Source organism: Rhinolophus ferrumequinum, chromosome 3 (assembly GCF_004115265.2).
Source record: "Rhinolophus ferrumequinum isolate MPI-CBG mRhiFer1 chromosome 3, mRhiFer1_v1.p, whole genome shotgun sequence".
NCBI lineage: Eukaryota > Metazoa > Chordata > Mammalia > Chiroptera > Rhinolophidae > Rhinolophus > Rhinolophus ferrumequinum.
Window position 1 is genome coordinate 1,252,068 of NC_046286.1, and position 12,233 is coordinate 1,264,300.

The following is a 12,233-nucleotide window of genomic DNA, read 5'->3' on the forward strand; positions in this document are numbered from 1 at the left end:
GTGGGGAGGAGTGGTCGGCTCTGAGCCAGCCCCACCAGTGACTCGAGGGACCGCCCAGCAGCCACCCGGCATGGGCAGTCGCGGCATTCTGTCATGATCACCTACGTGAGCCCCTGTTCCTGAGGCAGTGTTCCCACCACGCCCGGCTGTTCAGTAGGGGCTAAAGGGCTGGAGAATAAGACGCTCGGCCGAAGAAAAATGCATTGCTACGGCCCCGACTGCCTTGGGAGTGCTGAGGAGAGGAGCGTTGCGAAGGCGACTGGTCTGGCGGAACAGCAGAAGGAAGGAGAAGCTGAGCCCCTCCCAGCGCAACCGGGAAATAAAGACTCCAAAGGGCGGGGCGGCCAGGGGGGACGGAAGTGACGTTGCGTGGGGTGGGGCCCCGTGCACAATGGGCCATGGAGTTCCCGTTCGACGTGGATGCGCTGCTCCCGGAGCGGATCACGGTGCTGGACCAGCACCTGCGGCCCCCGGCCCGCCGACCCGGAACCACAACGCCAGCCCGGTGACATCTCAAACCCGCCCCAAGGCCTTTCTCTCCCGGTTCTTCTAGAAACCTGATCCAGGCACCACGCCCCCTTCTCACTGATGAGTGACCACTCCTTTTGATGTCCTGGCTCACCCAGTTGGTGACCTTTGACTCTAGACTTAGTGGGATTGATCCGCTTGGATCTATGACTTTTTGCCTCTTGGCCAAATATGTGATCCCAACCAAAGGATGTGGTTGGCCCGCCCTTCCTGCCTCCCCACAGTAACCTCAAGGGAGGAGGGAGTGGACCACTTGGAAAGTAGGTGTGGCAAAAGTTTGGGTTCCATAGGGGTGGGGTGGAAAAATCAGATTGGAAGACTCCAACGTAAAGTCAGAGTCTTAAGTGCTGAACTTGGGTTGGGATTGTGGTCCAGTTTCCCTGGGAGTGATTGTTTAGAACCCTCTCATTCAGTGATTTTTCTGTTTATCTCCTCCCTCTCTAGTGTTGATTTGCAGCAGCAAATTATGACCATTGTAGATGAACTGGGCAAGGCTTCTGCCAAGGTATTGAGTAGTCTTTAGATGGGGCAAAGGGGAGGCTTCTCTGGGGATGAAGATAAGGGAGACCTGGATCCTTCGGAGGGGACTTGCCGAAAGTCTGTCTTCATCTTCCTGGCAGGCCCAGCATCTTCCTGCCCCTATCACCAGTGCATCCAGGATGCAGAGTAACCGCCATGTCATGTATGTGCTGAAAGACACTTCAGCTCGACCGTGAGTGCCAGATGCTCTTCCACCCTGTGTTTAATTCCTTCCTCCCACAGCCCCTCTCCCTTTTCTGACCTGACCTCTTTCACATAACTGCTACTAGCTTGTTCATTATTTTCCCCATCCTATAGGGCTGGAAAAGGAGCCATTATTGGCTTCCTCAAAGTTGGATACAAGAAACTCTTTGTACTGGTGAGTTTATTGGAAGCTGAGAGTTCACATGTTTTGATTCCTAAAGACAAAAGTGCTGGAGTTTGGCAGGTGGCAACGATGTCTTGGTTCTAAAAGAAATTTATTGTTCTTTTCCTCTTAGGATGATCGTGAGGCTCACAATGAGGTGGAACCACTTTGCATCCTGGACTTTTATATCCATGAGTCACTTCAACGCCATGGCCATGGGCGTGAACTCTTCCAGTATATGTTGCAGGTATCACTTATCTCTTCACCAGTCTGTCCAAAATGGAGATCAAGACCCCTTTGCCCTGAGCCCTGCCAGAGCCCCTGCCTCCCACCGTCCCACTCCCCACGTCCCCATATCCTCCTGTTCCCTTCCCAGGCTCCTGAGTCCTGTTGGCATGTTCTCCCCTCACCTCCTCCTACCCTGAGTCTCCTGTTCCCTGCAGAAGGAGCGAGTTGAACCACACCAACTGGCCATTGACCGACCCTCACAGAAGTTGCTGAAGTTCCTTAATAAACACTACAACCTGGAGACCACAGTCCCACAGGTTAGAGGTTTCACAAGCTAGATCCCCACTGAGCATTCACATCGAATTTATTTATTATTTGGGGGCAGAAAAGCGGCACCTCCCAAGCACTCCTTATTCCTCATTATATGGGATTCATTTTACACAACTAAGCTTTTTTTTAACCATGTCTCATTCTGCAGCTCTCATCTATTTTGACTCTTCATCATGGCTGTTTTGTATACCTAATAATATGTTTGTGCCCTAAACATAGCCAGCTCATTTCTCCTCCTTGTTTTCACATAGGCCATTACTTACTCAATCAACATTTATTAAGGGCCCAGAATAATACACATTCCCTGTCCTCAGGGAGTTTTGGTCTATAATGGGGAAGGTGATTAGTTTATAAGTAAATGCAGTGTACACTTGATCTTAGCCAAAAGGCCGAGAAGCGATATAAGTAAATGCAATGTAATGTTACTGATGCTATCCATTCATTCAACAAATATTTATTGAGCACCTGGCACTGTTCTGGGCACTAGGAATACTTTACACAATGAAACAGATAAAAGTCTCTGCCCCTGTGGAGCTTATACTCCAGTTGAGACAGACAACATAAACAAGTATAAACAAGTTATGTTGACAACATAGTATAAACAAGTATATACTATGGTTGATTATAAGCGTTCTGGACAAATGAGAGCCAGCAGAGGGCTTGGGAGTGCCATGGGTGGGCATGGCAGTGTGGGATTGCCAGCTTAAATGGGATAAGCAGGGAAGCCTCACTAAGGAAGTGTCATCTGGGTAACAAGTTAAAGGAGGTGAGAAGAAGAGCCAAGAGATGTCTGGAGGGAGAGCATCCCAGGCAGAAGCAATGGCTAGTGTAGAGGCCGTGAAGTAGGCTTGTGCCTGGAAGAGTGAATTGGCTGGTGTGACTCGAGTACCATGAGTGACGGGTGTGTGGGCGATGAGATCAGCTGTAATGTGGGAGGAAGGACATTTCGGGCCTTAAAGTCTATTTCAAAGGCTTTGGGTTTTACTCTTAAGTGAAAAAAGGAGAACCATTGTAGAGATTTGAGCAGAGATGATAGGATCTGACTTACTTTTAACTAGATCACTTTAACTGTTAAGAATAAGCAGAAGGGGACTGAGGGCAGAAGGAAGTAGATCAGTTAGGAAGCAACAATCCTGATGAAAAATGGTGGTGGCTCAGACCAAGGTGATTCCAGTAGAGATGGTAAGGAGTGGTCAAATTTTAAATATTGTGAAGCTAAAGGAAATAAGATTTCCTGTTAAATTCTCTGTGAAGAAAGAGGGAGAGAGTGAAGGATGACTTCCGAAGCTGTTGGCTTGAGAAGTTGGAAGGATGGAGTTGCATTAGCTGAAACGGTTAATGGAGCAGCTTTGGGGGAAGTAGGACTCCATTTTGAATATGTTAATTGCAGATGTCTGTGATAAAGTCCAGGTTGAGTGGATAGTTAGGTATTTTCCTAAAGGTCAGAGATAAGGTTTGGGGCGGAGAGTTTTCAGTATACATAGGATACTGAAAGCAGTGAGACAGGATAAGATCATCAAGGAGTGATAGACAAATAGTCCCAGGACTTGTGCTTTTGGGCATTCATGTAAGAAGTCAGGGAGAAGAGGACAAACTGGCAAGTGTGACCAAGGAGTAATAGTGAAGTAGATGAAAACTTGCAAGTAGGGTGATCTGGAAGGCCAGTGAGGAAATTGTTTCCAGGAAAAAGGGATGAAACTGAATCACATGCTGCTGATCAGTGAGATAAGAAGAGGTCTGAGAAGAGACCGATGGATTTAGCTGCTTGAGGCCACTGGTGAGCTATTTTGGTGCAGTGGTGGGTGGAAGCCTGGATGGGGAGTCAGTTTAGGAGAAGCTAGGAACTGGAGAGAGCAAGACTAGGCCACTCTTCTAAATGCTGCTTTAAGGTGAACAGAGAAATAGAGCAATAACTAGAGAGGGAAGCAAATCAAGAGAAGGTTGATTCTTTTCAGTTGGAAGAATTAACAGCAAAGGAATGATTCAGTAGAAAGAAAATTTGTTGATGTCAGAGAATATGGGGAAAATTGCTAAAGCAATGTCATTGGGTGGGAAGGGTTGGGGATTCAGTTACCAAGTTAGCCTTGGATAGGAGCATGGACAGTTAATCCATGGTAACGTGATTTGATTGACATGCTTAGAGAGGGCATAGGACATGGTGGTGAGCACTACCTTGGGCTTGAGGTTGGATAAGGAAAGGCTTGACTTACATTTAATCTTGAAAGGTGAGTGTTTGTCAGGGGGACAGAAGTGGATGGGCTAAGTGCTTTTCCTGTTGAAGAACCAGAATGAGCAAAGTCAGAGACATTTTAAGCTACCTGTCAGGACACTGCAGGCAATTTGGTGTGGCTGGAGTACTGGGCCTGTGCTTGCTGGGGGGAAGATGAGGGTGGGCTGGCAGACATTATGGCAGGGTCAAGGCAGGAGATAGGCAGGGTCTACTCGGAGTGTCTCCCCCATGTATTTTTCCCATTAAGAGGCAGCAGAGAGCAGTGGAAGGAGCACAGTATTTGGCAACAAACACATTACCCAGGTACCGTGTAAGACCAGAGCAATATCGAGTATAAATAATAATGGCTAATGTTTCATGAGCTCTGTGTGGTATCTACATGCATCATCTCAGTTGATCCTTATACTTCTCTTTGAGGTAGGTGGTATTATTGACTCCAGTTCACACTGCTAATTAGTAGAGCTCAAATCTGAACCCATGGCCCACTCTTAATGACCGCACTGAACTCCTGGCTGAAATGCTGCAGCTAGAATCAAGCGTCTGGGGCTTGAGGCCCAGCTCTGCCACTTGTTGCTACTCGGCTTTGGGCAAGCCATGTCCCCAAGCCTTTTTCACTCTTCTTTAAAATAGTGACTCCAAGGATTGTTGTGAAGGCCAACTTGAATAATATAATATAGTTTGTGTTCACACTTGCCAGTTTGTGATAATATAATGGAATCACTCTGCAGTGATGAGTTAGTCGTTATCGGAGTGGTGCCCTGTCCTCCGGCACGTCTTCCCTCCACAACCCCACCCATTTGAACCCTACTGAAATCTTAGTTTTTCTCAGTATTTCTGTACTCAAACCATTTGGCCTTGCTAATGCGTTTTGTTTTGAAGGTTTTGTTTGGACAGTTTTGGATGCCTTCCTTGACATTTTGTGCACTGTGTCTTCATTAGCCTGGGTCCTGGGAGAAACTAAAAGTAGGGTCTGGGTTTTTTGTTTTTAAGATAATATTCACTATTTTAACTTGTAAAATAACACACTTTAGTGGTTTTTAGTATATTCACAATGTTGTGCAATTACCACCATTGTCTAATTCCAGAACATTTCCATCACCCAAAAAGAAACATGGTATTCATTCACCAGTCACATCCCATTCCCGTTCCCCCAGCCTGTTAACCAATAATCTACTCTCTGGAATTGCTTATTCTGGACATTTTATATACATGGAATTATGCAATGTGTAGCTTTTGTGTTTAGCTTTCACTTAGCATAACATTTGAGGGGTTTCATCCATATTGTAGTATGTGTCAGTACTTCATTCCTTTTTATGGCTGAAGAACATGTATGGGTATACCGCATTCTGTTTATCCATTTCTCAGCTGATTGATATTTGGTGGTTTTTACTTTTTGTCCGTTATGAATAGTACTGCTATAAATATTTGTGTATAAGATTTTGTTTGCACTTGTATTTTTAATTCTCTTGGGTATGTACCTAAGAGTGGAATTGCTGTCATGTGGTGATTCTGTGTCTGTTTTTCCAATGACTGTAACATTTTACATCTCCACCAGCAATGGTTGAGTGTTTCAATTTCTCCCTAGCCTAACCAACATTTATTTCCCTTTTTTAAAAAATATTAATTATCTTAATGGGTATGAAGTGATATCTCTTTGTGGTTTTGATTTGCATCTCCCTAATGACTAATGATATTGAGTACCTTTCAAGTGCTTTCCATTGGTCTGTATGTCTCTCCTTAGGCCTCTACCACACCATTTTTTATTACTGTGGCTTTGTAGTATTGAGATCAGGAAGTGTGAATCTTCCAACTTTGTTCTCCTTTTTCAAGATTGTTTTGGCTATTCGAAGTCCTTTGCAATTCCATATCAACTTTGGGTACAGCTTATCAGGGTCTGCGTGTGACTGACTCTGTTCAGGACAGGAAGGCTGGCTTTTGTTCCACCCACTGTGGTTATTCCAGCACAGGGTTCTGTACCCAAGTATGTTCTGAGTGCCTGAATGGACAACTATAACATATTTGGCTTGTTTTGTCTTGTAGGTGAACAACTTTGTGATCTTCGAAGGCTTCTTTGCCCACCAGCATCGTAAGTGTTCTCACCTTGTGTGTGTTGGTCAACTAGTTGGGGTGAGGGAAAGGAAAGAGGTGGATGCTTGGTCCCACTGGCCCCGCACTGAGGGACACGACCGCTTCCTTCCTCACAGGGCCCCCCGCTCCCTCTCTGAGGGCGACTCGACACTCGCGCGCTGCTGTGCTTGATCCTTCGCCTGCTGGTAAAGCTGCACTGGTGGGCCCGTAGGGCAGTGATGCCTCCTTACTCTGAGGCCACAGGGCACCGTGTCATCTGTGGGCAGGGTGGAAAAATTCTAAAGCAACCTAGTGTCCAGCAGTGCTTACCCATTTGCCTCTGCCCTCATGGGAGCTCAGTGCATTTGAACTTGTTGAGACTTAACTAAGCAAGCTCATTGGGAGCCTGTTTGACAATGGATGTTGATGGAGTCTCTTGCTGCTTTGGGTCCATAAACATAGGCCAGAGTCACATTCCTTTGTAAACCCCTCAGGTCTGTCAGTCAGTGAGGGTCAGGCACATGCAGTCAGCCCTTCCATTTCCAGTCACAGAACAGTGACATGAATGGGCCCAAGTTTAAATACTAGATTTAGACGAGAATGCTCAGAATTTATAACATTACCAACCAAATATGAAATTGATCTGGAGGCAGCAGACCTCGGAGGTACTGAAATGCTGCCCATGTTTCCTCCTCCATCCTCACCATGCGCTCCCTGCCAGTCTGAGCCCCACTCCCACCTCACTGCCTCCCAAGGTAGAGAAGCACAGCCATCTGCTGGCTGCCCAGTACACACACACAGAAGGGCCCCGCCTGCCTCATGGCCAGGAAAGGGGGCAGCCACCACCCCAAAGACAGTCCAGTGCCAGTTATTAGCTTCAGCCAGTGTCAGGCACTGAGGCAATTCACATCTGTGACAGTTGGTTTCCCCGGCTGCCCCCATCTGGCTCCTGCTGAGGTAGGGCTGTGAGAGATGAGAGCCAGTAAGGAGTGTGAGGACGCGCGTCCACAGTGGCGGGACTGTGGATAAAGCTTCCATGGGTTTCCTGAGATGTCTCCCATTTGCCACCCACGATGGGGAACTTCTTGAGAGGGAAAAGGAGGGAGCAAGTAGAGAAGTGAGGGTCGGGAGGCAGAGCTTTGGATAATAAGTTAGCCTCCCATTTACTCTGCTGACTATTTTATTTACTTTTTTACACTATTTATTTTGACACTCAATATTATTTTGTATTAATTTCAGGTGTACAGCATACTGGTTAAACACTTATATAATTTAAGAAGTGATCCCCCTGACTAGTCTAGTACCCACCTGGCACTCTACATAGTTATTACCATATTATTGAGTATTTCCCCTATGCTGTACTTTACCCATTTACTCTGGTAACTCCTTTCCAGATATCTCTGTTTTTTCCTCATCCTTTTTTTTTCCTAATAAAACTTCACTCTTTTCCCATCTTTGCACCTGAAGGAGAGGTTTTGCCCACCCCAACCTCTCCACAGAATTTCTGACTAACCAAGGGCTTTGTCCATCTCATCTCGAGGGACCTGGGGTCCTCATTGGCCCAGCTGGGACCATTGCACGGCCCCAGAATCCCAGGGGCCTGACAACACCTGCTGCCAGTAAGAGCTCAGCTCCCTTGGCCACCCTTGTCCTGCGCCTCCCAGGTCCCCGAGTCTCCCCCTGGATCTTTACCCCCTCCTCCTGGCTCTCCTCAGAAGTGCTCCAGCATCACTCCGACCCTAATTCCTTTTTGGTGTGATGGTATTACCATAGAGCTACTGCTTCTGTGATGGAGTTAAGCTCTCCTCCTTCCCCAGAAGGAACTGTGGTGTCAGGGAGCAGAGGTTTGGGGTCGAGGCCGAGGGAAGGGGTACAGAGTGTGTCTCCTGATGCTTACCTTGCCTGTGTCTTCTCCACCACCAGCTCCAGTGAGGAAGCTACCACCCAAGAGAGCAGAGGGAGACATTAAGCCATACTCCTCTAGTGACCGAGAATGTAAGACTGCGGTAGGGTGTCTGGGTTTGGGGGCCTTAACTCAGCAAACGATTCATTCCCTCTAAAGGTTCCGATTTCTTTTTCCTACTAATTTTTGCTGTCATGACTCTTTTCCCTCTCCTTTTTTTCTTTGTCTGTCTTGCTCTTTATTCTCCCTCTCCTCAGTTCTGAAGGTAGCTGTGGAGCCTCCTTGGCCCCTCAACAGGGCCCCTCGCCGAGCTACACCTCCAGTCCACCCACCCCCCCGCTCCAGCAGCCTGGGAAACTCTCCAGAACGGGGTCCCCTCCGCCCCTTTGTGCCAGAGCAGGAGCTACTGCGTTCCCTGCGCCTCTGCCCCCCACACCCTACCGCCCGCCTCCTGCTGGCTACCGACCCTGGGGGCAGCCCAGCCCAGCGTCGCCGCACCAGGTAATAGGAGCTGGAGGCTAGGGAGCCTCAAGAGTGTGTTAGAAATGGCAAAGGGCCGTTTGAATCCGTCAGAGACGTGAAGCAATAGGACAGGTGGGTTGGGAGGGTCCTGAAACCTTTGGAGAATATATTGGAGAATACTTGAGGGAGTGCTCTGGGAATACATGACAGTGAGGGAGCAGAACAGGACTTTGTATGGAGTTAGGGACCCTAGTTTTATAGTGAGAATTGGAAGGGTAGGAAGAATCCAGATCCATGGGTGGGGGGAACTGAGCCTCTAAGTTGGGGGAAATCGTGGTATAATACTTGCTGGAATGTCTCTGACAATTTGGGAGCCACTGGCCCCATGTCAGTGCCTTGTGTGGCAGGAGTCCATCGAGCAGGCGGAGTGGGCATCTCCTGTATTTCTCTCCCTAGCTTTCTCTTCACCTCTGACTTCTGTTTTTCTCTCTTCCCCCCTTTTCCCTCTCCCTGCCTCCTATCCATAACATCCTTCCACAGCTCCCTTCCCCGCTCTGATGACAGTCGATACTGAGAGACAGTTATCCCCCTCCCCTTCCTGGGAAACCCTGGGTGGGCAGAGATTCCTCCCCCTGAGAACCCCAGACCCATTCTTCCATTGCATTCCCCAGGATCTAGTGGAACCTGACAGCGCATAGGATTCCCTTTTGCCCTTTTTGGACAACTAGGTCGTCAGGGTCCCAGATGGCCTACTACTTTGTGGCTTTTCTTGCCATAGAAAGCATCCCTTCTCTCCTAACTTGGTCTCTGAACAGTCCCCGACAGCGTGAATCGCTGCCAGATCCCATGGTTGGGTGGCTTATACTAAGTACCCAGAGAAGCACACACTGGCTTGCTGTCAGACTCTGGAACACCATGGAAGGTCCAAGGGCCTCCTCTGCCAGGGAAGCCTTTCAAGGAGTCTTGTCCATGGAGTAAATCCCATATTCACTTTGCAGTGTCTACTAGTGGCCCTAAGACGGCTTTGTGCTACCTGCCACATTTACGTTTCAGCCTGCTGACGCCAGCCAATGAGCTCTGCTTCAGAGCGGTCAGTTAGGTAGGACAGGGACTTACCAGCTCCTCAAAGGGATCCATTCAACATTGCCAAGCTCTTCATTACATGTTTTGTGTATATGTATATGTCAGGGAACCCGAGCTGATGTCTGCTTTGGGGGTCTAAAGACACCACCACTTCCCCCAGACCCAGATTCTGTGAGGGAGTCATTTTCTTAGCAGTACATCCCAGCAAGCACCCTGGGATCACAGCCATGTTTCAGAAGATAAGCCTGAGTCTCACGGATCTGTTAGCTCCCGGCATTGCTTGAGTCCATCCCTCCCCAGTAGTTAGATGCCGATATATTCCTGTCTTGTGAGATTGTCTTGAGATGATGGGAAACCCTTCTCTGACCTTCCTTTCTTCTTTTCTCCATACCAAGAACCTTTTTCCCTGCTCCATACCCGGGGTATAAAACATCCTTCCCCCTCCCTACCCTCTGAATATGTGGTAGATCAGGTACCCCCACTGTGTTCCCCCAAATCCTTGGGAGCAGGATCTCCCTTTCTCCAGACTCATTCCCCCTTTCTTTTCCCTCTTAGTGTTGTCTGAATAAAGTGTGTTTCCTTTGTGTTTTTTAAATGGACATTTTCAATGAAAAAAACACCCAAAAAAACCAACTTGAGGTCTCAGCCTCATTTGTGTGTCACCACTTGTTGTCCTGGGATCTAGGGATGTCTGTCCCTCTCATCTTCCTCACTGCTGAGATCTGCAGATCTTCCAGCAAAGAGTCCTAAGAGCTCTCCTTGCAGGATCTGGTGTCTGTCTGCCCATCCCCACTTCATTGCTGGATCTTCTCCTCCGGATTCTGCCTCCTCTCATGGCACTGGATCCTCTGTGTAGGCTTCTGAATTTACTTCTCCATTCCCTCCAGAAACCTCCAGCTCTCCCCAATGACTTCTACCCTTTACCCCAGGCCAGCCCTTGCCGAGATGTGAAGATTTACCAAAATCCCTGGGATCCACTGTGTCCTGATAACAATCCCCCAATTGTTCCCTGGATTCCTCTTCCCACTGATTTCCTGCCCTTCCCCCACACACAAACCCTTGGACCTCTCTCAAGACAATCCCTTACCTCTGTTGAGGGCCCAACATAATCTGTCACATATCTTCAAAGGCTCCCTTCCTTTTCCTCCTAAATTCAACTTGACTACTCCCTACAATTAAGGTAACTGTTTTCCAAACCAAACATCCGGGCACCTGTCCAACAAATTCGTGTAGCTTATGTGATTCTGTTTTTATGAGACGATGACGATTCGCATCACATTTAGCTTTACTTTTAATGCATTACCCCAACTAGAAATAATAAAGCAACAAATCAGGATTGTTCCAGAAAATCTTTGGGGATAATAAAATGAGCTCCCTCCCCTTTTCTGGGGCACAGCTTAGATTAAAACCCCACAGAAAGGATAACTACACTTCTCTGTGTTCCTGTGCTGTTCCTTTTATCCCTCTCCTCCGGTTCCTCCATATCCACTCATCTTTCATCCTATAGCCTCTTCCCCATCATCTCCCATTTCTTCTACAGGGGGACTCCCCCAGGGCTGGTAGCCCAAAGCTGCTGCTACAGCCGCCATGGGGGGTTGAATTCCTCGTCCCCCAATACAGGTAAGTATTCATCCCTCCTCAAATCAAGTCGGCTGTATTCTCTGCTTACTCCAGCCTTCCCACGCCCATGCCTGGTATTTCCCCAGGCAACCAGGAATGGAAGCAGGGGAAACAGGAAACAGAGAATAGGTAAGGCCCCGCCCATCCCCTACCAGCTGCCCACCACCTCTGTCTGTCTCTTTTCCTAACATCACTGTCAGCTCCTTCCTCTGAAATCTTATTTTCCAAACTGGACGCCAGCTCCTCTCCAAAATTCTTGTACCTAATATCCTACAAGCCTTGTTCCACACTGGTTCAATTCTGGTACTTCCTTCAGCACTGTCTAAGGAGTTTCAAGTTTGGACATAGTGCTAATGGTTCCAGCCTCATACATACCCTATCATGTGTCCTTCACTATGTAAGAGCCAGACAGACCTGGAAGAGTCTGATCTTAATTCTCACTTCAGTACCTCTATAACCCACTCTCCATCTCCCCGCTACCTACCAGGTCTGCCAGTGAGGAGCAGGTCTTGTCACAGGACGGGTATGGGGAGGAACCCATGCACACAGTTCCTCCACAGGCACAGGCCCCGCCAGCCCAGTACTGGACAATGGCTGGGGACATGTTCAACGCCAGGTTCATTCGAAACTTGCAGGAACGTCGCAGCACCAGGCCTTGGTGATGGCAACCGCCGTCACACCTTCAAAGTCAGTATTATTTATCACTCTACAGGAGATAGCCAAAGCCCACCCTCATAATAGATGTATTCATTCATTCATTCATTCAACAGGCTTTCTTCTCCGTGCTAAATCATTTGTATCTTATTTTTAACCTGAGCAATAAAGTATTTATTTTTATCACGAGAGCTGCTGAGAAACTTAATTGTTGTTATTGCAATCGCTCCCCACTCTCCTTG

General features: G+C 47.9%; 1 protein-coding gene across 5 annotated transcripts; it reads left to right on the forward strand.

The window, feature by feature from the left end:
- The first annotated feature begins 373 nt into the window (after positions 1–373).
- ATAT1 (alpha tubulin acetyltransferase 1) lies at positions 374–12,227 on the forward strand. Of its 5 annotated transcripts, none has more exons than XM_033102580.1 (13): positions 374–505; positions 973–1,033; positions 1,149–1,240; positions 1,366–1,426; positions 1,548–1,661; positions 1,858–1,959; positions 6,243–6,288; positions 6,407–6,475; positions 8,193–8,264; positions 8,430–8,673; positions 11,258–11,337; positions 11,424–11,466; positions 11,825–12,227. In XM_033102580.1, exons 1-13 carry the CDS (start codon positions 399–401, stop codon positions 11,997–11,999), a joined length of 1,266 nt encoding a protein of 421 aa, XP_032958471.1. In that variant the 5' UTR covers positions 374–398; the 3' UTR covers positions 12,000–12,227. The 5 variants fall into 5 exon arrangements, with proteins under 5 accessions (XP_032958471.1, XP_032958472.1, XP_032958473.1 ...); XM_033102583.1 differs by lacking the exon at positions 374–505 and adding an exon at positions 512–792; XM_033102581.1 differs by lacking the exons at positions 11,258–11,337; positions 11,424–11,466; positions 11,825–12,227 and adding an exon at positions 9,175–11,248.
- Positions 12,228–12,233: the final 6 nt, after the last annotated feature.